At 51.5% G+C, this 27,360-nt stretch overlaps 3 protein-coding genes across 8 annotated transcripts in view; 2 read left to right on the top strand and 1 right to left on the bottom strand.

The window, feature by feature from the left end:
- Window positions 1-10,576, top strand: TM6SF2 (transmembrane 6 superfamily member 2). Of its 4 annotated transcripts, XM_021083432.1 has the most exons (11): window positions 1-235; window positions 2,740-2,843; window positions 3,229-3,326; window positions 3,396-3,499; window positions 3,870-3,952; window positions 5,341-5,465; window positions 5,648-5,749; window positions 6,640-6,732; window positions 7,583-7,702; window positions 7,796-7,890; window positions 8,850-9,358. In XM_021083432.1, exons 1-11 carry the CDS (start codon window positions 141-143, stop codon window positions 9,133-9,135), a joined length of 1,305 nt encoding a protein of 434 aa, XP_020939091.1. In that variant the 5' UTR covers window positions 1-140; the 3' UTR covers window positions 9,136-9,358. The 4 variants fall into 4 exon arrangements, with proteins under 4 accessions (XP_020939091.1, XP_020939094.1, XP_020939093.1 ...); XM_021083435.1 differs by lacking the exons at window positions 7,796-7,890; window positions 8,850-9,358 and adding an exon at window positions 10,490-10,576 and having other exon boundaries at window positions 4-235; XM_021083434.1 differs by lacking the exon at window positions 3,396-3,499 and having other exon boundaries at window positions 5-235.
- HAPLN4 (hyaluronan and proteoglycan link protein 4) lies at window positions 10,500-17,252 on the top strand. 2 transcript variants are annotated; one of them, XM_021083437.1, is made up of 5 exons: window positions 10,500-10,606; window positions 11,596-11,713; window positions 11,991-12,353; window positions 13,831-14,163; window positions 14,553-17,252. In XM_021083437.1, exons 1-5 carry the CDS (start codon window positions 10,604-10,606, stop codon window positions 14,942-14,944), a joined length of 1,209 nt encoding a protein of 402 aa, XP_020939096.1. In that variant the 5' UTR covers window positions 10,500-10,603; the 3' UTR covers window positions 14,945-17,252. The 2 variants fall into 2 exon arrangements, with proteins under 2 accessions (XP_020939096.1, XP_020939095.1); XM_021083436.1 differs by having other exon boundaries at window positions 10,549-10,627.
- NCAN (neurocan) overlaps window positions 21,599-27,360 on the bottom strand; it is a 30,950-nt gene continuing 25,188 nt past the window's right edge. For both annotated transcript variants that reach the window (XM_021083438.1, XM_021083439.1), the window contains 3 exons: window positions 25,157-25,301; window positions 24,245-24,427; window positions 21,599-23,990 (listed from right to left, as the gene is read on the bottom strand). In XM_021083438.1, the coding sequence (XP_020939097.1) occupies window positions 23,845-23,990; window positions 24,245-24,427; window positions 25,157-25,301 (474 nt within the window). In that variant the 3' untranslated portion in view covers window positions 21,599-23,844. The remainder of the gene's footprint in view (window positions 23,991-24,244; window positions 24,428-25,156; window positions 25,302-27,360) is intronic.

Below are 27,360 nucleotides of genomic sequence, written 5' to 3' on the forward strand. Positions count from 1 at the left end.
GAGAGGGAGGGGCCCCAGCGGCCGCAGTTGGGCGAGGAAGCTGCGGGGGTCGACCTTTGCGCCAGGCGGGGCCGGGTCGGGTTGGGTCCTTGGCAACTCTTCACCCAGAGGCACCGCCGCGCAGGAGCCAAGCCGCCGCTATGGACGTCCCGCCGCTGGCGGGCAAGATCGCAGTTCTGTCGCTCGGCGCCCTCCCGTTGTCCTACGCGCTCAACCACCTCTCGGCGCTCTCATAGTGCGTTTGGGGAGGGGCCTGGGAGGCCTCGTCGGGGGCGGCTGAGCGGGGGCCGGGGCGGGGGGGTGGTAGGAGGGAGCCGCGGAGGCTAGGGGCAGGATGTGCGGGCGCGGGAGAGCCCTGTGCTCCCGCGCCGCTCCGTCTGGAGAGGATGGGGGGCTGGGTCAGAAAAACCCTCCACCTCCAGTCGGAAATCCCCTTCCAGTCGCCCCGGAGCTGTGTGGTGTGGTTGAGGGCGCTCCCTGGATGTTTGGGGCCTGGGGAGGAGGCACTTTGAAAAGCACAGCCCCCAGCAAAGCAGAGTTTTGGAGAGTTTCTGGAGTTTTCCCAGGGATGTGCCCAGCACAGGCTCCAAGGGTCAAAGTATTGCCCCAGATAAGGCCCCAGTGACCCGGCTCTTGCCACACCACACTCTCTGCTGCACCACCCCTACCAGCCGGTCCCTCCATCACTGGTCTTAGGCCTGGGACTTTCTTCTCTTCAGGGCTGGCCCACCCTGTCCCTAGCCTGTTTCCTCTACATACCTGGACCTCTCCTGTCCCTGTATCCTAACCTCAACTCAGATCCAGCCACCCTGAGAGGCATTCACAAGCCCCTCACACTCCCAAACCCAGCACGACTCAAGACACAGGATAGAGGGAATCTTGACTGGATTTGGCTTCTTGGGTACACATTCCTGGCTTCATCCCCCTGGAGACCGAGTGATCCAGGTTGAACATCATCCTAGATCTCATCCTATAGTTAAAATTAAGAATTACAGATTGGGGTGTTACCTTTGTGGCGCAGCAGAAACAAATCCAACTAGCAACCACCAGGATGTGGGTTTGATCCCTGGCCTCGCTCAGTGGGTTGGGGATCTGGCGTTGTGGTGAGCTGTGGTGTAGGTCTCAGACATGGCTTAGATCTGGCGTTGCTGTGGCCAAGGCATAGGCCGGCAGCTGTAGCTCCGATTTGACCCCTAGCCTGGGAACTTCCATATGCCCCAGGTGCAGCCCTGAAAAGCAAAACAACAACAACAACAAGGATTACAAATTGTGTGCTGAGACCCTGGTCTGGTCTCATCTGATTACCGTAATTGTCACTGTTGGTAGGATGGGGCCAGGAATGGGGATCCTAGGGGTGAGAGGGGTTCAGGAGAAGGTAGGGTCCTGGAGTGTGAGGGAGAATGTGTGAACTTGGATAGGTCTCCTGCCCTCTCTGTGCCTTGGTTTGCCAAGTGTTGGGGGCTGCCCAGAGACCTAGCTTCTTATTTCTGCAGCTGGTTAACCTACCTTATCAGGTTGATGGGAACAGATCAGGGCAGGGGTGGGGTGGAGTTGATAGAAACATTTGGACTTTACCTGGGAGGAGTCAGGAGCTTCAGGCAATGAGGTATACGGAGCTGAGCACAGAGACCCTCTGTCAGGTGTGGGCACTGGGACTGGCCACAGAGGGTTGTGGAGTTGTTGAATGACTGAGAAAATTGAGTCACACACATCAGCAAGACTGGATAGGGAGTTCCCTTTTTGGCTCAGTGGGTTAAGAACCTGACTAATATCCATGAGGATGTGGGTTTGATCAGTGGGTTAAGGATCCAGCATTGCTGAAAACTGCAATGTAGTTCACAGATGTGGTTCAGATCTGGCATTGCTGTGGCTGTAGTGTGCCATAGGCCAGCAGCTGCAGCTCCAATTTTTTTTTTTTTTCTGCAGCTCCAATTTGACCCCCTAGCCTGGGAATTTCCACATGCCGCTGGTGTGGGCCTGAAAAGACAAAGGAGTAAAAAAAAAAAAAAAAAAAAAAACGACTGGATAAATCATATATTCAGAAGAGGTTGGAGTTCTTGCTGTGGCATGGTGGCTTAAGGATCCAGCATTACCACAGCTACAGTGTAGGTCAGAGCTGTATCTCAGATTCGATCCCTGGCCCAGGAACTTCCGTATGGCTCAGGCATGGCCAAAAAAGTATAAAAGAAAAGAAGGGGTTGACAGATTCTCCCTCTTTATCTGGCCAACATCAGGCAATGATCGTGTGTGTGTGTGTGTGTGTGTGTCTTTTCTAGGACCACACCTGCGACATATGGTGTTTCTCAGGCTAGGGGTCTAATCAGCCGTAGCCGCCGGCCACAGCCACAGCCACAGCAATGCCAGATCCAAGCCACGTCTGCAGCCTACACCACAGCTCACAGCAATGCCAGATCCTTAACCCACTGAGCCATGACAGGAACTCCAGACAATGATCTTTTTTGAGGAGTCAGGGAGGTCTTCCCTGGAGTAATGTAGATGGGCCATGAACAATGAGTAGGAGTTTGCCAAGTGGAAAGAAGACTTTTGGAAGGAGTTTCTAGGAGGAGGAAATAGCTAGGCCAAGAGCCTGATGATGGGAAAGGGGAGTTTTAGGGAACGGCTCTCCTGGGCCAACAGGTGCCTCCTCTTCTGGAGCTTCCTGGAGTCTGCTCTTGCCCTCACTGGGGTGGGGCCTCAGCAAAGAGCCTGGCCTTCCTGACTTGGTTTTCCTCTCCACAGCTCCCTGGGGGTGGTGTTGATGAGCGCCCTGATCCTGGGTCTGCTATTCTTGGCTATATACAGCTTGTCCCGCAGTGACATTTACTACGACCCACTCTATGCTGGTGAGTTGGTGGGAGCGTCCTGAGGAAGAGTGACTGTCTGGGTAAGGGCCTCCTCCATCAGACTAGCAGTTTTTGAGAGGCCTTCATCAGGCTGGAGAACTTTCATTTATTGGGGAACCTCAAGGGGCCTCCCCCTTCCGACTTGGGGCTCCTGAGGGCAATTCAATGCCTTTCTTATTAGACTGGGGACCCCCCAAAGACAGGGACTGTGCCTCCCCATGAAGCGGGGCTGCTGGACATATGCCTGTGGGATGGGATCTGGGAGCAGTTTTGTGAGGAAGCCTTGCCTGGAATCTGGGTCCCTGATCGGCAGTCTCAGGCCCCGCCCACCCCTGGTCTGTACTCTGCCTACATCCAGCCCAAGCCCCGCCTACTCTCCCTGTAGTCTTTGCAGTCTTCGCCTTCACCTCCGTGGTGGACCTCCTTATTGCTCTCCAGGAAGATGGCTATGTGGGAGGCTTCATGGAGTTCTACACTAAGGAGGTATGTAGGGCGCTGTCTGGGATGCCCGCTGCCCTGCTGCGTGTCTGAGCCTTGCACCTACCTCTGCAGGGTGAGTCATACCTTCGCACAGCACACGGGCTCTTCATCTGCTACTGGGATGGCATTGTTCACTACCTCCTCTACCTGGCCATGGCCGGTGCCATCCGTAAAAGGTGCATGGGGCTGACAGGGTGGCACCTGGATCCTGGGAAGGAAGTTGAGTCCTTAGTTGGGAAGGTCCCAAGCCAGGGTGAAGCCAGAAGTGTCTGAAGGAGAAATCAGGAAGCCTCTCCAGGGCTCTAGGCAGGGGTGGCCAGAAGGATCCTGGTCACAAGTGTCAGTGTTGGTGGGCTCTCTTCTCCTGTACCACCCTGTGCCTGGGCAGCCAATACTGTCCTTGGACCAGATCTGACTATTCATTTCCTCATTCACCTCCTCGCTGTCCCTTCTGTCCTGGGGTGAAATGAGGGATCCAGAGCTGGGGAGCCGATGGGTCTCTGGGGGGACAAGTATCTGCTGGTCACCCCTCTATCCCCTGCCCAGGAAAAGGTACCGGAACTTTGGACTCTACTGGCTGGGATCCTTTGTCATGAGCCTCCTGGTCTTCCTCCCAGGAAACATCCTTGGTAAGGACTTGGCTCTGAGGAATCCTGTCTCCCTGGGCTGGGTCACTGTCCTGTGCCTAGAAGCCTCCTCTTACCCTCCCCAGTGTCTGCAGAGCAACTCCTCCCGCCCCTACACCTCTCCATTCACAGCCTAAACCATCAACCTTCCCCCACTTATCCCTGTTTTCCTCCTGGAGGGGTAGAAGCACATTGCAATTCCTCCCCAGGCTACTGGTCCTTGACCCAAGGGACTTGGCCCAGAATGCTCTTGACACATGAAGGGATTTTTAAAGTGGATTCAGAGGGCAGAGTGAAAGCTCCATAGGTAAGTCTTGGGAGGTGGAACAGAGGACACAGCCAGGGATGTGGGGATGGCTGTGCAAGATGAATACCCAGGGTATTTCCAGGGGGAGCAAAGAACAACTGGAAGTGTAAGAGCTGTGTCCAGAAGGTAAACTGAGGCAGGCCAGGCTGAGGGGCATAGACATCATCTTATAGATCCTGGGGAGTCAGAGATGTTAGAACTTGAGCAAGGATGGCATTTGTGAATCACAGCTTCCAGCCAGGGGCTCTGATGTGGCCCAGCTAAAGGGTGTGGCTAGGAGTTCCTGTTGTGGCACAACGGGATCAGCAGCGTCTCTGGAGCACTGGGTCTCAGGTTGGATACCCCGCTGGCACAGTGGGTTAAGGATCCAGAGTTGTGGCAGCTGGAGCATAGGTCACAACGGGGGCTCAGATCAGCTCTGATCCCCGGTCTAAGAACTCTATATGCCGCAGGGCAACAACAACAACAAAAAGAATGAAAAATTGGAGTTCTGTTGTGGCTCAGCAGTAATGAACCCGGCTAGTGTCCATGAGGACACAGGTTTGATCCCTGGCCTCACTCATTGGGTTAAGAATCCAGCATTGCTGTGAGCTATGGTGTAGTTTACAGACATGCCTCCAAATCCTGCAATGCTGTGGCTGTGGTGTACAGCTCCGATGTGACCCCTAGCCCGGGAACTTCCATAAGCCCCGGCTGTGGCCCTAAAAAGACAAAATAAAATATAAATAAGTAAATAAATAAATAAATAAAGGCTCGTAGTTCCCGTTGTGGTGCAGCAGAAACGAATCCGACTAGGAACCATGAAGTTGTGGGTTTGATCCCTGACCTCACTCAGTGGGTTAAGGATCCGGCCTTGCCATGAGCTGTGGCATAGGTCGCAGATGCGGCTCAGATCCTTTGTTGCTGTGGCTGTGGTGTAGGCCAGCAGCTGTAGCTCCGATTGGACCCCTAGCCTGGGAACCTCCATATGCCGCAGGTGTGGCCCTAAAAAGCAAAAATAAAATAAAATAAATAAATAAATAAGGGGTCCAGCTAGGCCTGGGAGTGCCTCACTGAGTGATACCCTGTCTCTCCTCTATGGCAGGCAAATACAGCTCAGAGATCAGGCCCACCTTTTTCCTCACCATCCCCTACGTGCTGGTCCCATGCTGGGCTGGCTTTAGGGTCTTCAACCAGACCCAGGCATCAACCTGCTGCACCCCCAACATGGTGAGTGCCTTGCCCCCAGATAGGCCTTGTGCCAAATGCCTAAATGCACCCCATTCAAATTGATTCTGGTCAAAGACATCATCTTCTCGGAAGGATCTTCTTGGTCATTAGGGAAGAAAGGATGAGTCTTCCTTGAATGCCAGTTGGATGCCAGACTTCTTATGCCGTTTCTCATGGGGCAGGTGCAGGAGGAGCAAAGAAAGAGCCTTCTGTGGCGCCCAATTGACCTGGCCCTCATCATATATCTCACTTTTGCTGCATTCTTCACCCTCTTTCGGGGCCTGGTAAGTCACTGGCCAACCTACCTGCCTCAACCCCCTTCCCCAGCCTATCCTTTCATCCTTTGTGTTCTGTGTTCTTTTTCTTTCTTTCTTTCTTTCTTTTTTTTTTTTTTTTTGTTTTTTTGCCATTTCTTGGGCCGCTCCCGCGGCATATGGAGGTTCCCAGGCTAGGGGTCAAATCGGAGCTGTAGCCACCGGCCTACGCCAGAGCCACAGCAACGCGAGATCCGAGCCACGTCTGCGACCTACACCACAGCTCACAGCAACGCCAGATCGTTAACCCACTGAGCAAGGGCAGGGACCGAACCCGCAACCTCATGGTTCCTAGTCGGATTCGTTAACCACTGCGCCACGACGAGAACTCCCTGTTTTTTTTTTTTGCTTTTTAGGGCCATACCCTTGGCATATGGAAGTTTTCAGGCTAGGGGTCGAATCAGAGCTACAGTTGCTGGCCTATACCACATCCACAGCAATGTGGGATCCATGCCACGTCTGCAACCTACACCACAGCTCATGGCAACGCCTTATCCCTGACCCACTGAGCGAGGCCAGGGATCAAACCTGCATCCTCATGGATACTAGTCAGATTCGTTTCCACTGTGCCGCAACAGGAACTACCCATCCCCCGTTTTTTTCATCCTTTGTGTTCTTTATCTTGTGCAAAAAGCCACTGATCTCCCATCTGATCATCTAGGGAAGTTCATCGAGTCTAACCTGAGTATTGCATCACAGAGCCTCATTCCAGCTCAATATCTGTGGATTCTTAACCAGAGGAGAGAACCAAGGCTAGGGGAGGAGAGAGCAAGGGGTATGGACCCCTCTTGGGAGGGATGGGAAGGCTTCATGTGGGAGGGATGTTTGTGGTAGACTATTGGTTTGTCTGTTGGCCTCAGGTGGTGCTTGACTGCCCCATGGATGCCTGCTTTGTCTACATCTATCAGTATGAGCCATACCTGCGGGACCCCGTGGCCTATCCGAAGGTGCAGGTGAGAAGGCAGGTGGAAAGAGAGGGCCACAGTCCTGGTGTGGTTAGAGATCCACTGGGCCCCTTTGAAGCATATGCCAGAAACACAAGTCAAACTGGCAGAAGCACAAATAGAATGTATTGTCCTACTAGAAAAGTGTAGGTGTTCCTACTATGGCACAATGCAATCAACAGCATCTCTGCAGCAACAGGACACAGGTTCAATCCCATGCCCTGTACCATGGGTTAAAAGATCTGGTGTTGCTGCAGCTGTAGCATAGGTCCCAACTGTGGCTCGGATCTGATCCCTGGCCCATGAACTCTATATGCCTTGGGGAAGCCAAAAAGAAAAAAAGGGGGGAAAAAGTCTTCAGGTATGGCTGGATCCAGGAGCTCAAGAATGGTTCTCTATCTAGGTTCTGCTGTCTTTGCATGTCTCCACTCCCAGGTGGTGCCTTTGTGATATGGCAGAGACAGACTTGGGTAGCTTCAGGCTTCCATTTGCCCTACTTAGCCAGCACAGAGGAACCCGAGCCCTTAAGTACATCTTAGGCAAGCTCTGATTGGTCAAGTTTAAATCACATGCCCATAGCTGATTATTATGGCCAAGACAACGCTGTGGTGTTCTGATTGTCCAGACCAGGGTCACATGTTACTTCTGGAGTAAGGTGGGTGGGCTCAGTGTGTGGGAGTGGGGTGAGGCGGAACCCAGGGAAATAAAGGAGCAATTTGCACAGAGGTGAGATGTGCAGAGAGCCCCTATTCTGGGCGGAGTGTGAGGCTGGCCAGATCCTCCCTGGGGCCACCACCTGAGGGGTATCAGGAGGCTCAACTGGGGAAGCCATTTATTCCATCAGCTGTGTGCCCCTCAGATGCTGGTGAATATGTTCTATGTGCTGCCCTTCTATGGCCTGGCTATCTATGGCCTCATCTTTCCTGGCTGTTCCTGGCTGCCAGACTGGACCTTGGTGTTTGCTGGAGCCATTGGCCAGGTGAGGTGGAGTGGCATGGGGTAGGGTGGGTAACTGCCTGGGGAAGAAAGTTCCTGCCTACTCATTGATTGCTTTTATGCTCACCCTGGGCAGGGTGATGCTAGGTCCCTGACAGACTCCAGCCCCAGCTCAAGATTCCCTAATGTAGAGAAGAAAGAGCTAGACACATACACTCCCAACCTCAAAAGGTCAGAACTGAAAATAGGGAGGGCTAGAGACTGAGAGGGATTCCAGAGGGGAAAGATTTCTTAGAAGAGGGGGCATAGGAACTGGGCTTTGTTGTATAGGTATGAGTTCTTCAGGCTAGGAAGGGCATTCCAGGAATGGGAACAACATGAGGAAATGTACAGAGGGGGACAGTGTTTTAGCAGAACCATAGTGTAGGTAAAAGTAGAGGCAAGATAAATTGGCAACTCACTCTATGCTAAATGCTTTGACCTGCAGGCTTGGGGACTTGTGCTGAGAAGTGGGGAGGGAGCTGTGGAAGGGGCAGTGGGGTTCCAATCAGAACTGGGGGCTTGTTTCTGGGTTCCCAATGGGAAGTGGTAAAGCAGAGGAAACCAGAGCGATGTCTATTCAATATATTATTATTATATCTCTTGGGGTAGAATTGACAGGATTCGTGTCAAGGGCAGCTATCTGGGATGGGGAAGACCAGGAGGAAAAGGTTGTCTCAGGTCAGAGAGGGTGGAAGGTCCAGCAGATGGAGTGGAGATGGTCCTGGTCAGGCAGGTGGGGAGAGGCCCACAGATAGATGGCTTGGGATAGACAAGACATGTGGGGGAGTTCCCGCTGTGGCTCAGCATTTAAGAACCTGACTAGTATCCATGAGGATGCAGGTTCCATACCTGGCCTTGCTCAGTGGGTTAAGGATCTGGTATTGCCATGAGCTGTGGTGCAGCTGTAGCTACACCTGTAGCCTGGGAATTTCTATATGCTGCAGGTGTGGCCCTAAAAAAATAATATATAGACCTGTGGGGAAAGGGATATTTAGAGGCAGATGGACTGAAGAAGGGAGCCGGATAGGTCAGCAGAGCCAGTGAAATATGGATGGGGACCTTCTGGGCTCCCCAGAGTGGGATGCTGGTGATACTGGAACTTGTTCTTTCTTGGTGTGTGACATCCATCCTCCCTGTGTGGCCACCAGGCACAGTTCTCACACATGGGTGCCTCCATGCATCTACGCACGCCCTTCACCTACCGTGTGCCTGAGGATAACTGGGCCTGCTTCTTCACGTGCAACCTACTGTATGCGCTGGGCCCCCACTTGCTGGCCTTCCGCTGCCTGTGGCGCCCTGCCTTCTTCCTACACCCGCCTCCTGGCCCCCCAGCCCACCACGAGAAGCAGCACTGAGGGGGCCAAGAGACTCCCCAAGACTCTGTTTACATGCCCAGCCAGCCCTGCCCCTAGAAGGCTGTTTTGGGATTTTTAGAGGAGGAGGTGTATCTCTGGGTGACTTCAGTTCTGGCTATGGTGATTTCAGGCCAGTGGGTGGGATGGGGGTGGAGGGGCCCAAGGGCCGGTTGTTCGAGCAGAGAGGGCCACAGCCATACTCAGCTATCACCTCACCCAAACCACACATGGACACCCTCCCAGAATTCATCCATTGTTTCCCCATGGATCCTTTTAGTAAAAGTCCTTTTGATGTATAAAATGTTGCTCTGAGTGTTTCAAGGGGCAGGGGCAAGGGACCCTCTTCTCAGACCCTACAAGGTCCCATTCATCACTGCCGGCATAACCATCAGGAGCTGGAGGTGTCAGATAGCAGAAGTCTGCCTCTGGTTGGTGTGCACAGCCCCATCTTCCAGATGGGGAAAACAGAGGCCCAGAGACCTGCCTGAGGTTGCAATCAGGAGAGAAGAGTCCAAAGTCTAAGCTCTACCAATAAATTTTTATAACAAATAGTGTGGCACAGTCATTAAGCATCCACTGTATACCACGCCAATGGCTAACCTCACATGCTCTGTGGTTGCTCTCACCCCACATTCCAGATGGGGAAACTGAGCCTGAGGGAGGTGAAGGTCCTGGTCCAAAGTCATGCTTCCTGGGTGCACCTGTATTAGGCATCCAGCTCCAGCCCCTTCAACCACAGAGCCCATAACCCTGCCTCTGCTATCTGACTGGCTCATATTTGGGAGAAACTGAAGCTAGGCAGGCAGCCAAGAAGTAGGGGGAAGGGCTCATTGTCTCCTGGTTTGATTTTTGAACTTGAGTGAAGATCCAGGTTTAGGGGTAACCCCTGTCCAGAGTGGATCAGGAGTTTGATCAGACTCCCCTGTTTCCAGCCCCTGCCAACATTTATTAGCTACCTATTGTATGTCTAGCCATTAGATCATCACCAAAGACCCAGCCATCCATATCTCAGATGTGGAAACTAAAGCATAGAGTGAGGGGCAGAGTCAGATTTGGACCCACTGCTGCAGGTTCCCTCCGCGCTGTGTATGACTGTTCTAGGGCTTCCATCTCACAGAGTGAGCACCCTTTGGCTGCTGGAGCCACGGGTCCTTTGATGGCCACCCAGTGACTGATGGGAAAACAGACCTGCAAGTCAAGCCAGGTTACTTAGTCCCGCTGCTCACATAGGGCATCATCAGGCCCTCCTCCATTTTAAACATAAACTGGCCCAAGCAGGGGCTGGAACCTGGCTCTGCACCCACTGTTCAGGGCAGTTTTTCCTCAGTCTGTGACTGTCATCACCTCTCCCTGGAGCAGGTGCCACTACGTCCCCTTTAACGCCCCCCCCCCCCCCCCCCCCCGCCACGTCCGCCTCCCTCCTCCCCTTGCAGGCAGACGCCGGGATTGCGCCGCCTGCAGGGACCTGCTCAGTCCTTCCCTAGTGTGCGGGAAGCGCAGTCCCGGCCGGCGCAAAGGGGCCGCTCAGCAGGGGCCGCACCGGCAGGATGGTGAGTGGGGCCAAGGGATCGGTAGGTCCTTCTCTGGGATTCTCTTTCCGTGTTTCTGAATCTACATCCCTCAGTGTTTCTTCAGTCCCTCTCTCACTCTGGTCTCTCCCATCTCTATCTCTCACCTTATATGTCTTTTTCTCCCACTCTCTCCCCTCTCCTGCCTCTCTTTCTCTTATTCCTCTGTCTGTCCCTACTTTTCTCTCCCTCTTTTTTTTTTTTTTCCTGATCGCCTTTCCCAGATATTCCCTCAGAGTCTGTCTCCCCCTACCCCCGTGTCTCCCATTTCTCTGTGTCTCTTGTTCTCTCTCTTTTATCTGTATTAGTCTCTGTTTTTCCCTCTCTATCTCTCTCTCCATCTGTCCTTAACCTTCTCTATGTCTCTCTCCCTCTGGCAGTCTCTTCTGTTTCCCCCTTTGTATCCGTGCCTCAGTCTTTCCTTCCTCTTATCTGTCTCTTTCCTTCTTTGTCTCCATCTCTCCCTGCCTTTCTCTCTCTTCCCCTGTTCTCACCCTCTCTCTGTGTCTTTCCCTCTTTGCCTCCACCACCCCCTCGTCCCCCCAACCCCCATCTGAACGGGTTTGCTGCAGTCTCCTGGCGCACGGATAACCTTGCCGCTGCCGCTGCTCGAGCTCCTCCGCTCCTCCCCTCTCCTCCCAATCCCGGACCCGGGCCAGAGACAGAAGGGGGCGGGGCTCCGAGCCTCGGTTGTTTGGGTCAGGGGGTCAGGCAGTTTGCCCGCGCAGAACTAAAGGAGAGTGAGTGCAGGGGGATGGGCTTTGCTCAAGGGCAAGGGTCTGAGGTCCTGGGAGAGTTGGGGGTGCGTGGGAGGGTCTGCCAGCCTTCTCCTTGGGGGAGTCCTCTGGGACCCTGGCCCGGTTGGGGACCTAGGCATGTAAGAAGTCCTCGCTGCGTGGAAGGAAGGCCAGGGGGCTAGTCTTCTGAAAGGCAAAGGACTGGAGGTTGGACTGAGCTCTCTGTGCCCCCAGGTGTGTGCTCGGGCGGCCCTCGGTCCTGGCGCGCTCTGGGCGGCGGTGTGGGGATTCCTGCTGCTCACCGCCGCCGCGGAGGCGCAGCGCGGCCGGAAGAAGGTCGTGCACGTGCTGGGTGAGTCAGGGCCGTGGAAGCGGATCTTGCCCGCAGAAACCGTGGCGAGGTAGAATCGCCGGGGTACGTGGAGGGAGGGTGCTGGGCGTTCTGATGCCCACAGTCCCCGCCCAGCTCCTCCCGTTCTGAATCCCCGCCCCCTCTCCAATCCTCTTGCGGGACTGATCTCCTGGCCCCCACTCAAGTTTTCTTCCCACATCCCCTTCCCTGGATCCTCCTCCCCAGGTTCCCCTGCCCCGCCCCTAACCTCTTCTTAACCCTCCTTGGTCGCCCACAGAGGGGGCGTCGGGCTCCGTGGTGGTGCAGACGGCGCCAGGGCAGGTGGTTAGCCACCGAGGTGGCACCATCGTCTTGCCCTGCCGCTACCACTACGAGGCAGCCGCTCACGGCCACGACGGCGTCCGCCTCAAATGGACCAAGGTGGTGGACCCGCTGGCCTTTGCTGATGTCTTCGTGGCGCTGGGCCCCCAGCACCGGGCGTTTGGCAGCTACCGTGGGCGGGCTGAGCTGCAGGGTGATGGGCCCGGGGACGCCTCTCTGGTTCTCCGAAACGTCACGCTGCAGGATTATGGGCGCTATGAGTGTGAGGTCACCAACGAGCTGGAGGATGACACTGGCATGGTCAAGCTGGACCTGGAAGGTGATCCACCTGTGGGCAGGATGAGGCGATTTTCTAAGGGAGGAGGGAAGAGGGTATTACAAAGGACAGAGACCAAAACAAGTTGGCTTGAAGGAATTTAGAGTCTTAGTGGGGTAGGATAATGGTTATGATTTGGGGTGATTTTACTACCCCGGGATATTGGCAATGTCTAAAAGCAGGTTGTGGTGCTATTTAGTGGGCAGAGGTCAGGAGTGCTGTGAAACATCCCACAATAATATCCCTCACAGCAAAAAATAATACAGTCTAAAATGTCAGGAGTGAAGATGTTGGGAAACCTTAAGATAGGATCTAGCACAGAGAGATCCAGACACTCACATCACGAATCCCTCCCTCAGCTCTGTTTCCTTGGGTAGGCTTTTCTTGGACAAGTTTCCCCTGATGGAACCCAAAAGCAGTGCCAAGCTTCCACCTTTCCAACTTGACAATTGATTTCCTGTAGTGCTAGCTAAAGTCCCAGAGTTCTCCCTCACTGGCCCAGCTTGAGTCATGTGCCTGTTCTTGAGCCAATCACTGTGTCTGGAAGATGGGATGCTCTGATTGGCTGACTGTGGAGTTGGGAAGTGGGGTTTCTATCCGAAGACTTCCCTCCCATCTGGTTTGCCTTCAGCAGCCCACCTTAGAAGATGTTAGGGGAGATTTCAGAGCCCTCACTTGCTGAACTTTACCACAATGGAAAATGGCAACAATATAGCTCTCCTGTTGGATGTTTATTAATGTGACAGATATGTAGTTGAAGAGCTCTCTGGAGCCTCTCATTTATTTTTCTCCCAAACACTGACAGAGATGCTATTATCAGCAGATGGGCAACTGGTTAGAACCTTGACCAGGGCATGTACCAGTGAGTGGCAGAGCCAATACTTGAACCCTTGTTAGGCTCCAGCTCTTCTCCCTGATCTGTTTGAGCCTTCCTGCATCTGCACCCTCAAGATCCATACCTCAAACACAGACACACAGAATGCTCATGAACTGAACTGACAGTGATTCTGATAAGGGATGAGTTATAAGAACTAAAGATGAAAGGGAAACCAATGGGAACAGTCCCAGGAAATCAAAGACGTCTTGGCCCAGAGTCAAACTTTCAGGATCTCCCAGTGTGGGGGAGTCAGCTCTTTGGGCTCAGGACTTGACCAGAAGTCTCTCTACTGCTGAGAGAATGTCACACAGAACTGAATGGAGGGGGGTTGTGGGAGGTGAGTTTTGAAGGATGAATAGTAGTTCAACAGGTGGAAAGGTGGAAAGAACATGAACAAGTATGTTAAGGGGGAGAGTCAAGTGAATCCCAAGCTTAAGGTAAAGGGAGTCATGAGGGGTGTGAGCTGGGGAAAGGTATCGTTAGGTCTGAGGCCAGAGTGATGGGTGGACTGGAAGGCCTACGCTGAAGTCACATGGCACTCCAGATGTCAGGTGGGTGGGGGTGAGCTGGGGGGCCCGGGTTGATCCTCCTCTGTCCTCTCAGGCGTGGTCTTCCCTTACCACCCCCGTGGAGGCCGCTACAAGCTGACCTTCGCGGAGGCGCAACGCGCGTGCGCTGAGCAGGACGGCATCTTGGCCTCAGCTGAGCAGCTGCACGCGGCCTGGCGCGACGGACTGGACTGGTGCAACGCGGGCTGGCTGCGCGACGGCTCTGTGCAGTACCCGGTGAGCCAGCCCCGGGAGCCCTGCGGCGGCCTGGGCCAGGCCGGGAGCGCCGGAGCTGGCGGCGGAGTTTCGGGGGGTGTGCGCAACTACGGCTACAGGCACAACGCCGAGGAACGCTACGACGCCTTCTGCTTCACGTCCAACCTCCCGGGTGCGTAGTTCCCACCCGCGGCGGGGGGCCCCGCCCACGAGACCCCACTCGTAGACTAGCTTCTGCTTCGTACCATTCCTTCTCAGACTCTTTCCCACTCCGCCCAGTTCTCTCTCTCCCGGCCCTTCCTCTTCACACCAGCTCTCGGGGATCTGGACGCTTCCCTAGTAATGCCCGGATCCCTTCCCAAGTACAGCCTCGGCGCGTCAATCACACATCGCCTGGCACCAACACTACTCTTGTCGAGACTGGAGTCCCAGGCGGCAGGGGAGGAGGTGTTTCTGAACCCTGAGGCTGAGGCCTGGGCTGCAGGTGGGAGGGCGGCCTGAATCTCGAGGAAGCCGGGTCCCAAGAGCAGCCCTAACCACTCCTCCCTAACCCCCCTGCAGGGCGCGTGTTCTTCCTGAAACCTCTGCGGCCCTTGCCCTTCTCGGGAGCAGCCCGCGCGTGCGCGGCTCGCGGCGCGGCCGTGGCCAAGGTGGGGCAGCTGTTCGCCGCGTGGAAGCTCCAGCTGCTGGACCGCTGCACCGCGGGCTGGCTGGCCGACGGGAGCGCGCGCTACCCCATCGTGAACCCGCGCGCGCGCTGCGGCGGCAGCAGGCCAGGCGTGCGTAGCCTAGGCTTTCCAGACGCCGCGCGCCGCCTCTTCGGCGTCTACTGCTACCGCGCGCCAGGTGCGCCGGACCCGGCACCGGGCGGCTGGGGCTGGGGCTGGGCCGGAGGCGGGGGTTGGGCCGGAGGCGCGCGCGACCCCGCCGCCTGGACCCCGCTGCGCGTCTAGGCCTGCGCTGTGGACCGCTGGGGCGCTTGGCGGCTGGCCGAGTGCCCTTCAGCCCCTTGGAGACGAACCACACCTCTGGAGGCTGGCCATGCCTCTTGCGGTCCTTGAACCCTGGCCACGCCCTCTGAGGTTCCTAGAGACTGGCCAGTCCTGGGAGCCAAGTCCCCTGGAGATAGACCAAGACCCACCTTTCCTGGACAGCGGACTTCACCTCCTATCCCAGCTTTCTCCAGGAGACAGGGAACACCTCTGAGAACCCCTGGAGACCAATAGACCTTGAGGTCTCCTGAACACTGGACATGCCTCCAGAGGGCTTCTGAAACTACCCCCATGGTCACCTGGAGGCTGGACCCCCGGGATTATCTGGAGACTGACCACACGTCCAATGCATCTCCCTGGAGATCGAAGGTCAGACCTCCTAAGGTCACCTGGACACCGAACCATCTCCCCATCACCTGTAGAGAAACCAGAAACCTCAGAATTCATCAGTTGACCATGCCCAGGTGGTCACATGAAGACTGTGGGCCTCTTCCTTAGGGTGACCTGGAGATTGGTTACTCCCATTCTCCCCCCTTCTCTCATGAGTCTGCCAAGGTTTCCAGAGTAACAGGCCATGTCCCCAGATCACCATGGAGAACACCCTAACTCCTCTAGTGTCAGGGGAGACCACCTTTGTCTGTCCCTGTTAAGACAGATTGACACGGGCATTCTCCTATGAGGCAGCATGTTTAGGATCCAGCATTGTCACTGCAATGGCTTGGGTCACTGCTGTGAGGTGGGTTTGATCCCTGGTGGGGGAGCTTCAACATGCTGAGGTGTGTGGCCAAACCAAGAAACAAACAAAAAAGGCAATTGACACGCCCTGGCAGCCATGCCCCATCCCTCCGGGGTCTCTCTGGAGGCCTTCACCTGATAGCCCCTTTCCTGGCTGTCACCAAAGAGTCCATCTCCCCAGCCCAGGGACCTGTAAAATCCATGTCATTTTCTATGGAGACAAGCTGCCCCACTTCCCTTTGTTACCAAGGCAACCAGCCCAGCTTCGACCTGTCACCTAGAGTCAGACAGCCCTTCCTACATCAGTCACACCCATGGAGATATTGCCTCCCTCCTCCAGCTGTAACCATGGATACCATGCTTTTCTCATATCACTGGCCTTCACCCCAGAGACCTGCAGCTCCACTCCCACTGTCCTCATCCTGACAAACAGCCATGGAGACCATCCTCTCACCCAGCTGTCCTGGGAATGATCCAACTTTCGGTTCTCCAGCTCTCACCATGGAAACAGGCTGCTCCTTTCTGCAGGGCACCCCAGCTTCTTGCCGCCCTCCAAGCTCTGCCCTCAGGTGGTTTGGACCCCACAGCTGTAGCCATGGAGACCAAACTCTGGTGTCTGAGGTAATACAACACCTGTCCCCGCAAGGCTTTCCCTTCTTGGTAGGGCACACCCCTCCAAACTGTCACTATAGGGACTGTCAACGTCATTCCCATGACAACTGACTTTCCAGTTCTCAGGAACTTCTTGCCATGGGCCAGAACTGTGTCCCTGCACCAAATGGGCTGCCCCTGCACCAAACGGGCTGCCCCTGCACCAAATGAGCTGCCCCTTCACCAAATGGACCCACCTCCAAGCAGTATCCCAGACCTGGCTGGATTACTTTAGCTGCTGGACACCCTTCATTTGCACGCTAATTATATTCCAGACAACAGCTGTGCACGAGACCCCTTGCAACACTCAGATGAGCAAACTGAGGCTCTGGCGTGCCCCTACCCTTTGTGCTGTGCAAGCACGGGGCTCACTCTCTCTCTGAGACCACATCTCCATTCTCACTGAGCCCCTCCCTCCTTTCCTAACCTCTTTCCCATAACATTTCCCTTCTTAGAGATCCAGGAGAGATGGAATTGTCTTTAAACCTCAAAATCCCCTCTGAGTTCCAGGTTCTAAGGGGTGATTCCTGCTAAGAAGTCAAGACTCAAACTCTCCAGTGTTAAGAGGCAGTGTCAAGGGACACTGTCCATGAGCAAGGCCACCCCAGCTTTTGGATACTCTAGATCGAGGTCTTGCCTGGAATACCACTGGGGTTCCTCCTGGAGCCCTCCTTACTGTCACATCCATCTCCAGGAAACCCATCTGAGGGTTTTGGGACTGGGTGTTCCTGGGTTCGAATCTTGCCTCTGTGACCAAGTGACAAAACCCCTGATCCTTTTTCCTTCTCTGTACTAGGGCTGTTCTAAGGTCCCAGTGAGTGCAAAGTGTACAGCAGGGGCTCAATAAATCTTTTTTTTTTTTTTTGATGAGTGAGAAAACACAGCAGCTGGTGAGTAATTACTTCATACATGCACTTTGGTGTACAGAATGTTTTCCATTTGGGGGGGTGTGTGGTGATTCATTTGGGAAATATCTCCTCTCATTCTTTGGGACCATTCCTTCTCCCCAGTCTCCCTCTTCTCTCCCTTACCCCCACCCTGCCCTCCCTCTCTCCCTTGAGCCACCTCCCATAGATCTGGCCCTTCTCAGCTCTGTCCTAATTGGGTCACTAACAAATCCAGTGGTTCTTCTCAGTCCCCTGGGAACAAAGTGTATGAAACTGGAGTTGGAGTTCCTGCATCAGGAAGGCAGGCTGCACATTTTCCCAGGAATGGGAGTGGAGCAGGTGGGGAAATTTGGGCTGAGGAATATTCAAAGTTTCTAGGAGAGAGTTTACGTTGTGGCTCAGCAGGTTAAGAACCCGACATAGCGTCCGTGAGGATGTGGGTTTGATCCCTAGCCTTGCTCAGTGGGTTAAGGATCTGGTGTTGCCGTGAGCTGTGGTCTAGGCTGGCAGCTGCAACTCTGATTCGAGTTGCCAAGGAACTTCCATATGCTACAGGTGTGGCTGCAAAAAGAAAAAAATAAAAATGTCTCTGGGATACAAAGAAAGGGAGAAGAGAAAAAAAGTGTAAATGTCTGATATGGTTGTGGAGATGGGATGGTCAGGTTAACTGCTCATGTTCTAGTATCAGAGGGGATTGAGCTCCCAGAGAGTCAAACCACTCATGTGAAGCCAAGGTCCAGCCCCTTGGTTAGACTGCCTTAGGTTCCAGCTGGGCCTTAGCTTTCTTGACTAGAGGAACAGTGAGGGGCATTTTTCTGGAGACGAGTGCATGAGGTTTCTTTCATCCTGCCTTTTTCCCTGCTGACCTTCTTTCTCCCTTCCATGGGGTTCCAGCATCCTGGCTTGGCCTCCGTTTGGTGAGTTCCCCTTCTCTCATTCTGAGAGAGTCAAAGAGGCTGACCACTGGACAATGAGTGCCAAGGCTCATCTTCCGGGACAACACTTATTGGTCCAGGGGATGGACATGGACTCAGGGAGACCAGTGAGACACAGTCTCTGGGATTTTGATGGACTTTTGGGACCATGGGAACCCTCTTTCTGCTGGGGCCTCTGCACTGTTGGAGTGGAGGTCTTGAGGACCTCTGGAGAAGACCTAAGGATGGCAACTTGGACAGAAACCCTCCTGAAGCTAGATATTCAGAAAAATGTCTTTTTCCTGTCTTCCAGCACCCAGTGCACTTCTCAGGAACATCTAAAATTTCTTACATGTCCTTCCAAAGATGTTTTATGTTCATTCAAATAATCACGCATATATAATTTCCCCCCTATTTTTATATGAATGAAAATATGCAACATATTTTTTATGTTTTAAAACTTCACATAATGTAAAACTCACCATTGTAAGCATTTTTTTTTTTTTTTTTTTTGTCTTTTGTCTTTTTGTTGTTTTTGTTGTTGCTATTTCTTGGGCTGCTCCCGCGGCATATGTAGGTTCCCAGGCTAGGGGTCGAATCGGAGCTGTAGCCACCGGCCTACGCCAGAGCCACAGCAACGTGGGATCCGAGCCGCGTCTGCGACCTACACCACAGCTCACGGCAACGCCGGATCGTTAACCCACTGAGCAAGGGCAGGGACTAAACCCGCAACCTCATGGTTCCTAGTCGGATTCGTTAACCACTGCGCCATGACGGGAACTCCCTTTTTTTTTTTTTTTTTTTTTTTTTTTTTTTTTTTTTTTTTTTGTCTTTTTGCTATTTCTTTGGGCTGTTCCTGTGGCATATGGAGGTTCCCAGGCTAGGGGTCGAATCGGAGCTGTAGCTGCCGTCCTACGCCAGAGTCACAGCAACACGGAATCCGAGCCGCATCTGCGACCTACACCACAGCTCACGGCAACGCCGGATCGTTAACCCACTGAGCAAGGGCAGGGACCAAACCCGCAACCTCATAGCCCCTAGTCAGATTCGTTAACCACTTCGCCACGACAGGAACTCCCATTGTAAGCATTTTAAAGTCTTCAGTTAAGTGGCAAGTAGTGCATTCAGTGTTCTGCAACCATCACTTTCATTTTCATCATCCCAAAGAAAATCCCATATCCAGTTAGCAATCACTCCCCATTCCTCCCTCCCCACTCCATGCCTCAACAACAGCTAATCTACTTCCCATCTCTTTGGATTTGCTTATTCTTGATATTTTGTATAAGCGGAATCCTACAGTATGTGTCCTTTTGTGTCTGACTTCTTTCACTCACCCTTATATATCTATAGATAGATAGATAGATAGATAGATAGATAGATAGATAGATAGGTAGGTAGATAAATAGATGGATAGATTTTTTTGTTGTTGTCTTTTCTAGGGCCGCGCCCGTAGCATACGGAGGTTCCCAGGCTAGGGATCTAATCGGAGCTGTAGCCGCCAGCCTACACCAGAGCTACAGCAACGCGGGATCTAAGCCGCGTCTGCGACCTACACCACAGCTCATGGCAACACTGGATCCTTAACCCACTGAACAAGGCCAGGGATTGAACCGGCAACCTCATGGTTCCTAGTTGGATTCGTTAATCACTGAGCCATGGTGGGAACTCTGTACTCACCCTAATATTTTTGAGGTCCACCCACATTGTAGTGTGTATCAGTGCTTCATTCTTTTTTAATGGCTGGATAATATATACTTATCACATCTTCTTTATTCTTTTATCAGTTAATTGACATTTGGATTGTTTTCACCTTTTGGCTGTTGTGAATAATGCAGCTATGAAAATGTGCGTGCCGTATATACTTTTCCTTTTTTTTTTTTTTCTTTCTCTTTCAGCTGCATCTGGAAGAGAAGTTCCCAGGCCAGGGATTGAATCTAAGCTGCAGCTGTGACCTACACCATAGCTTCAGCAACGCGGGATCCTTAACCCACTGTGTCACAGTGGGAACTGCAAAACACTGGGTTTTTTTCGTCTTTTTTTAGGGCTGCACCCTCAGCATGTGGAGGTTCCCAGGGGTCCAACTGGAGCTGTAGCTGCTGGCCTATGCCACAGCCACGGCAACGCCAGATCCAAGCCGTGGCTTCGACCTATACCACAGCTCTCGGCAATGCTGGATCCTTAACCCACAGAGCGAGGCCAGGGATCAAACCCACAACCTCATGGTTCCTAGTCAGACTCGCTTCTGCTGTGCCACGATGGAAACTCCAAAACTTGCTGTTTTGATAGTGATCTCCAACTCTTCTTAGAGGTGGGGTCAATTTCTACCCTACTAGTAACAGATGTACTTGCCTGTTCCCATATATCTTCACCAGCATCTTGTGTTAGTACTTTTTACCTTAGACAACCTAATAGTTAAAAAATATTTCATTGTGGTTGTCACTTGCAATTCAGTTCTTATGTGAAGCAGTTCATCCTCCATTTTGACCTTAGATGCAGGCTGTTGAGAAAATCATATATCATTCTTACTTCAGGTAAATTGTCATCATTGATCTATGCAAGGCCCGTCTCTTCTGAGATTTGTTTATTCCCTTTAATCCTTTAATTTATATGACTTTGTTTGTGTGTCTTGGTGTTCTTGAAAATTGTGTATTATGTTGTTGAGCATATGTTGTATGGGTCACCTGCATTTCCTTTTCTTTGAGCTGTTCATATCCTTTGCCCATTTGGCTATTGAATTGTTGGATTTTTTTCCCTGTTGACTTGTAGGAGCTCTTCATATATTAAGACGAGAATTTTTTTTTTTTTTGGCTGTGCCTGTGGCATGTGGAGGTTCCCAGGCCAGGCATCAAATGTGAGCCCTTCAGCTGCAACCTACAACCATAGCTGCAGCAACACTGGATCCTTAACTCACCACACCACAGCGGGAGCTCCCCCAGGGCAACAATTCTTTTATCTCTAATTTGGAAAATTGCTTCCAAGCTCATTGACTTCGTTTGTGTTGTTTGTGGCCACTATTTCTCATTATAGCTCTAACTTCTCACTATAGCCCATATGGCCCTGAGTGATCCATCCTCTGTCTCTCTGACTCATCTCTTTCTACTCCACCTCTATCACTCCACTCCACTCTATGGACTCTTTGCTATTTCCCAAATGAACCATGTTCCCTTCTGCAAGAGGATTTTTGCCTTTGCTCTTCCCTCTGCCTAAAAATCTCTTTCTTTTTTCCCTTCCTGGACTAATTAATGCTACTCCTCCTTTAGATTCCATTCACCTCCTCTGGGAAGGCTTCTCTGACCACCTCCCAGGAGCCATGTCTATTCATTTCCCTACTCTCTTCCCAGCACCCAGCATCATACACAGCACACAATAGCTGCTCATTGAGTCCTTGCTGAGGGTATGAAGGAAGGGAGGTGTCAGGAGGCAGGTTGAACTGTTAAAAAATTTTATTAAAATGTCCAAGAAGTACATTAATATCCACAGTGTCAGATACCACAGACCCACAGAACACTGCAGCTGACAGCGAAACCAACGGAACCCAAAGCTGTTCACGCGCACACACTCACACGCATGCCACGCACGCGGCACACGCAAACACACACGCATATCTCAAAGGGAAGACCAAAAGACAAACCACCCACTTTAGAAAAGATCAGAGCCCCCTTTCACCACTGAGCTGGGATGGGGGCAGGGCAAGGGGCTAAGGGGGCCAAGCGCAAGGGGCATAAACCAAGACCCCCCCAAAAAAGTTGCATCCTCAGAGCACCTCCCAACACTCCAAACAAAGGAAAATTCTTTTGTGATATGGATGACTGAAGATGTGTTACTGTTTTTATATTTTTTAAATCAAGAAGAACTATCAAAGCTAGAAGGTAAACCTATATCCCTGGGCTTTCTCAACAATAACCATAAGGTGCAACAGTGGGTTATGTCTAGAGCAGGGAAGACTAAAGACCACGGCCAAGGAAGAGGGTCTAGTTTGCCCTTCTTAATCTCTTCCTAAATCTTTCTGTGTGTTAGAGCATGGTTATGTTTTAATTCCTTCTCCTAACATAGACAGCCGGGTTAGGAGTCAGACAGAGGCAGGACCAAATCCTTATTCCTGTTTTGCAAGCCAGTGCCTTTCTCTTATCTGAGCCTCAATTTTGTCTTGTGTGAAATGGGGAAATAATGGTTTCTAAGTCACTAGGCTGTTGAGAAGATTCAGGGAGGTGGTGTGTAAGTCCTTAGCATGGTATCTACTTCATAGTTGTCAACTATGATTATGACTTCCTGGGAGGGATATAGGCTCAGCCAACACATTTTTTTCTCTACCGAATCCTTAGATGGACCAAATATTTGCTTATTTTTCTCTCCTACAGAGGGCCATTCTTCACTGATTTTTAACACTAATCCACAGATGTTACCCACGCTAGCGGGTTTGAGAGTGGACAAAGGACATGGAGGAAAATCTGTGGACCTTTCCTGCCAGAGATCAGAAAGCTAAATCCTGACTTCTGGCTTGGGGAGATCTTTTACAGGTTGCAGATTCTGGGGAGGAAGGCAAGGTGAATTCTTTGCCACTTAAAAAATTTAAAAATCAAGAGGAAAAAAATACGTGTGGTGTTTCGGTTTTTAACACTATGCATCTCTCTACATGACTGCAGGCAGATGCTACTACTTCAAGTTTTAAGTATTTCTAGTCCACCAGGCAATGAATGGAGACAGGGATGTGGTGGGGGGAGGGGAGGGGCAGGACCCAGGGCAGGGGCACTATCAATGTCTGCTTGGGCACTTAGCTAGAAAACTTGGCACTCCTTGGTCCAGGAAGGAGGTTCTTTGTCTCCCTGAGAAATGGAGGGGGAAGAAATCTGGGCTCGTTGAGCCCCAAACATCCTCTCATCTGTGTGTGTGTATAAAATTCCCACACATGCAGAACCACCAAATCTCAGCACTGGACTAGACCTGGGAGGGCAAGCAATACAGCTTCCCTTCATTGCCCACAAATGGCTCTGACTACTCTGACCCCTAACTCGGAGGACAGGGAGGGAGGTTGTCCTAGAAATATTCCTAATATTTAGTACATAGGAATCTCCACACCCAGTTGATCCACCAAGACTAGGGACCAAACTTGGGCTGAAGTCCAAGGTAAAGGAAGAGCAGTCCTTAAGTTCAAGCAGTGTCCTTCCATGTAATTTTCTGCTCGCAATGCCAATGACCTTCACTAAAGGACTTCAGCCTCAATTTTAAGACATCTGACAGTTTAGTAACTCTGAATCTCAGGTGGTAAAAGAAATTCCTTAATGAGAATCCAAACACACATTCTTGCACCCTCATCAAAGCCTTATTTCAGCAACTGGCAATCAGCCTTGCCAACAAAAGACTAAACAAGTGCAAAGAATGATCTTTGCCAATTGTGCTTCCCTCCTCTGGGAGATGCTCCCAGAGTTCAGCCTGACTAGAACTGACTTTTTAGACACATGGCTACACCTGCCAAGAGGACCTTGTGTATGTAAGAAAAAGGAGAGAGGATCTTTTTACAAGCAGTTATGTATGGGCAGGGGGGCGGGGCGGGGGGGATGTGGTTTGGGGCTCAGGGGCTTCCAGACCCTCTTGTTTCTCTCTGGGCTCTGTCTCCCCAGGTAAAGGCTCCAGGGGAGGTATGGGAAAAGGGTTGTGCTTTCTTTTGCCTGGTTCTTCAGCAGAAATTCCCTTCTTCCTTCTCCCAGTCCTCCGCAGGGTGTTTCTTGTGTTTTCTGCGCTCCTTGCGCGATTTGTGGTGACGATGCTGGTGGTGGTGTTGGTGGTGGTGGTGGTGTCGCCGCATCCGATGGGACCGTCTGGCTGCAGGGAAGTGAGGGAAGACAGGGAAATGGCAAAAGCTGGTGAGAGGTGGGTGGCCTGATGCGGCAGGCCTCCTCAGGGGGGGAGGGGGGAATGGAGGAAAAACCAGGCAGCCTGGTAAGTTCTCACTTATCTACAGGCTGTATTATCAAGCAGACATTCAGCCAGGTCAATATGTGTGGTCAGGATATGTTTAACTGGAGACTAGAAATAGTTGGAGATTTGTACTGGGGTGTCTGAAGGAAGCCACTTACGCTTGGTGCAGACGATTTGGGGCCAGTCCCATTTGCCATTGCTCCGGCACCGGATGGTGGCCATGTGGTGCTGGGCGAATCCTTCGTCACACTGGTAGCGTACGGTGGCATGGACATTATACTTGGCCTTGCGGGCACCAATGGGTGAGGCATTCTCCACTGTTGGAGGGGGACCACACAGCACTGGGGACAGAGGAATCTCCAGTTAGAGAAGTGGACAGGACTGGAGCTGAACTGGTTTCATCCCTTGTTGAAATGAACCTTCAACAGGTCCTGCCTTTTACCCAGCTGTGACCTCAAAGGGCTAGAAGTGAATATGTCTGTCTTCTTGACCCAGACCAGGAGCCCCTGAGGGACAGGAGCCTCCTGGACACACCCTGCCCCCTAATTCTTATGCATGATGGGAATGAAGGAGATGGGAGGCAAGAATAATCTGAACAAGTGAAAGGAAGAAAGGATTTTAAAACTGGCAAAGAAACAGAAGCAAGAATGAAGAAAAGTATAAAAGAAAAGTGGACATGAGAATCCATTAAAATGTTTCCTTAATATGTAAAGAGCTCTTACAAATCAATAAGACCAATGAGCCAATAGAAAACTAGGCAAAGGAGATAAACAGCAGGTCACAGGAAAGCAAATATATACATATAGCTTATCAACATATGAACAGCTGGTTATTCTCATCCTCAAAGAAGTGCAAACTATGATAATAAGGAGATACTGGATTTTTTTCAGGAATTGGATGAACAAAGAACAAAAAGTTTGAGAACACATGGAGTTGACAAGGGTGCTAAAGAGTGAAAATTGGTCTGGACTGACTCCTACATTTACATACTGAAAACAATGAACCAGTGACTATAAGAGGCAGGAGGGAAGTGGGGGTGGGAGAAGGGGGGAGGGAGGATAGCAGCATACCTGTGCCCTTCTTACAGACATAGGGGAGGTTGTAGTTGCAGGGAACATCATTCCAGCGCCCACTCTCATGTGCAACCATCACCACACAGTCCTCCCCGCCCGCGAAGAAATTGTCGGGCTGGTTCTCCCGCCAGTTCTCATATTGCTGTAAGAATGGGGAGCAGGGGTTGCTCAGGGAACCAGCATCCTGGCCCAGGCTCTGGCACTGGCACTGAGGGACTCCCCTGGCCCAACCACTCAAACTCCTAGGGACTCAGTGTTCCCATCTTTACAATGAGCACTGTTCTGCTTGCCCTGATGGTGGCTGACACTGCAGTCAAAGTCAACCCTCCTCTGGCTGCAAGGCTTCAGTGCTCTCCTCCCTGGGACTTCTGCTTCCTGTATCATTCCCTGATAATCCTCTTTCCACATGGATCACTCACTGTTCCAGAAACAGATGAACAAAAAGGTGACCTCAAAGTGAAAGTCCAGGAGGGCTTCCCTGAGGAGGCAATAGGAGAGGTAAAGACTCAAGGACAAGGAAGATGTGGGCAGGGAACATAGTTCTAAGCAGAGGGAACAGCTAGTGCAAGGACCCAGAGGCAGGGCTGAGATTGTCCTGTCTGGGGAACAGAATAGAGGCCAGAAGGGCTGAAGCTGCTTAATCCAGTTCAGCTGTGGTCACAAAGTAAGCAGGGTCCAGTTCTCATGGTAGAGGAAGGGAGACAGATTTTTTTTTCCTTTTTTTTTTTTTTTTTAAGGGCCGCATATGGAGGTTCCAAGGCTAGGGGTTGAATTGGACCACAGCCACAGCAATGCCAGATCCAAGCCACAACCTACACCACAGCTAGTGGCAACACCAGATGCTTAACACACTGAGCAAGGCCAGGGATCAAACCTACATCCTCATGGATCCTAGTTGGGTTCATTAACCGCTGAGCCATAATGGGAACTAGATTTTTTTTTCTAATTGTGATAAAATTATAACATAAAATTTACTATTTTAACCATTTTTAAGTTTCCAGTTCACTGACATTAATTAGATTTACAAAGCTGTGCAACCATCACCACTGTCTCTTCCCAGAATATTTTCATCACACAAACAGAGCTCTGTACTCATTAAACTGTCACTCACCAACCATCCTCCTCCCAGCCTCTGCAACCACTGGTCTACTTTATGTCTCTATGGATTTGCTTATTCTAGATATTTTGTGTAAATGGAATCATACAATGTGACACCTTTTATGTCTGGGCTTTTTTCACTGGGCATAATGTTTTCAAGTTTTATCCACACTGTAGCATGCATCAGTGCTTTTTTTGTTCTTTTTTTTTGGCCACACCCGTGGCATTTGGAAATTCTCAGGTCAGTGACAGAATCTGAGCTGGAGCTGCAACCTAAGCCATAGCAATGCCAGATCCTTAACCCACTGCTCTGGGCTAAGGATGGAACCAGTGCCTCCATAGAGACAAGATGGATCATTAACCCACTGCACCACAGCAGGAACTCCCTGTTTCTATTATTATTTTTATTTTTATTTATTTATTTATTTTGCTTTTTGCTTTTTAGGGATGCACCTGCGGCATATGGAAGTTTCCAGGCTAGGGGTCAAATGGGAGCTGTAGCTGCTGGCCTTATGCTACAGCCACAGCAACATGCGATCCAAGCTGTATCTGCAACTGACACCACAGTTCACAGCAATGCTGGATCCCCAACCCACTGAGTGAGGCCAGGGATTGAACCCGCATCCTCATGGATACTAGTCAGATTCATTTCCACTTCACCACAATGGGAACTCTTGTTTTTATTTATTTTTTATTAATTTTTTTGGCTGTGCCCACAGCATGTGGAAGTTCCTGGGCCAGGGATTGAACCCATGCCACAGCAGTGACCTGAGCCACTGCAGTGATAATGCCTGATCCTTAATCCAGTGTGCCACAGGGGAACTCATTTAATTTAGTATTCATTGTGTGGACGGACCACATTTTGTTCATCCATTCATCCATGGACGGTCATTTTGGTTGTTTCCACCTTTTGGCTACTGTGAATTATGCTGCTGTGAACATGGATGTACAAGTATCTGTTTGAGTCCCTGCTTTCACTTCTTTTGGGTGTCTATTTAGGAGCAGAATTATTGGTTCATGTGGTAATTCTAGGCTTAACTTTTTGAGGAAGTGCCAGACTGTTTTCCACAGCAAGAGGTGATAGATTTTTTTTTTTTTTTTAT

The sequence above is a fragment of the Sus scrofa genome, chromosome 2 (assembly GCF_000003025.6).
Source record: "Sus scrofa isolate TJ Tabasco breed Duroc chromosome 2, Sscrofa11.1, whole genome shotgun sequence".
Classification (NCBI taxonomy): domain Eukaryota; kingdom Metazoa; phylum Chordata; class Mammalia; order Artiodactyla; family Suidae; genus Sus; species Sus scrofa.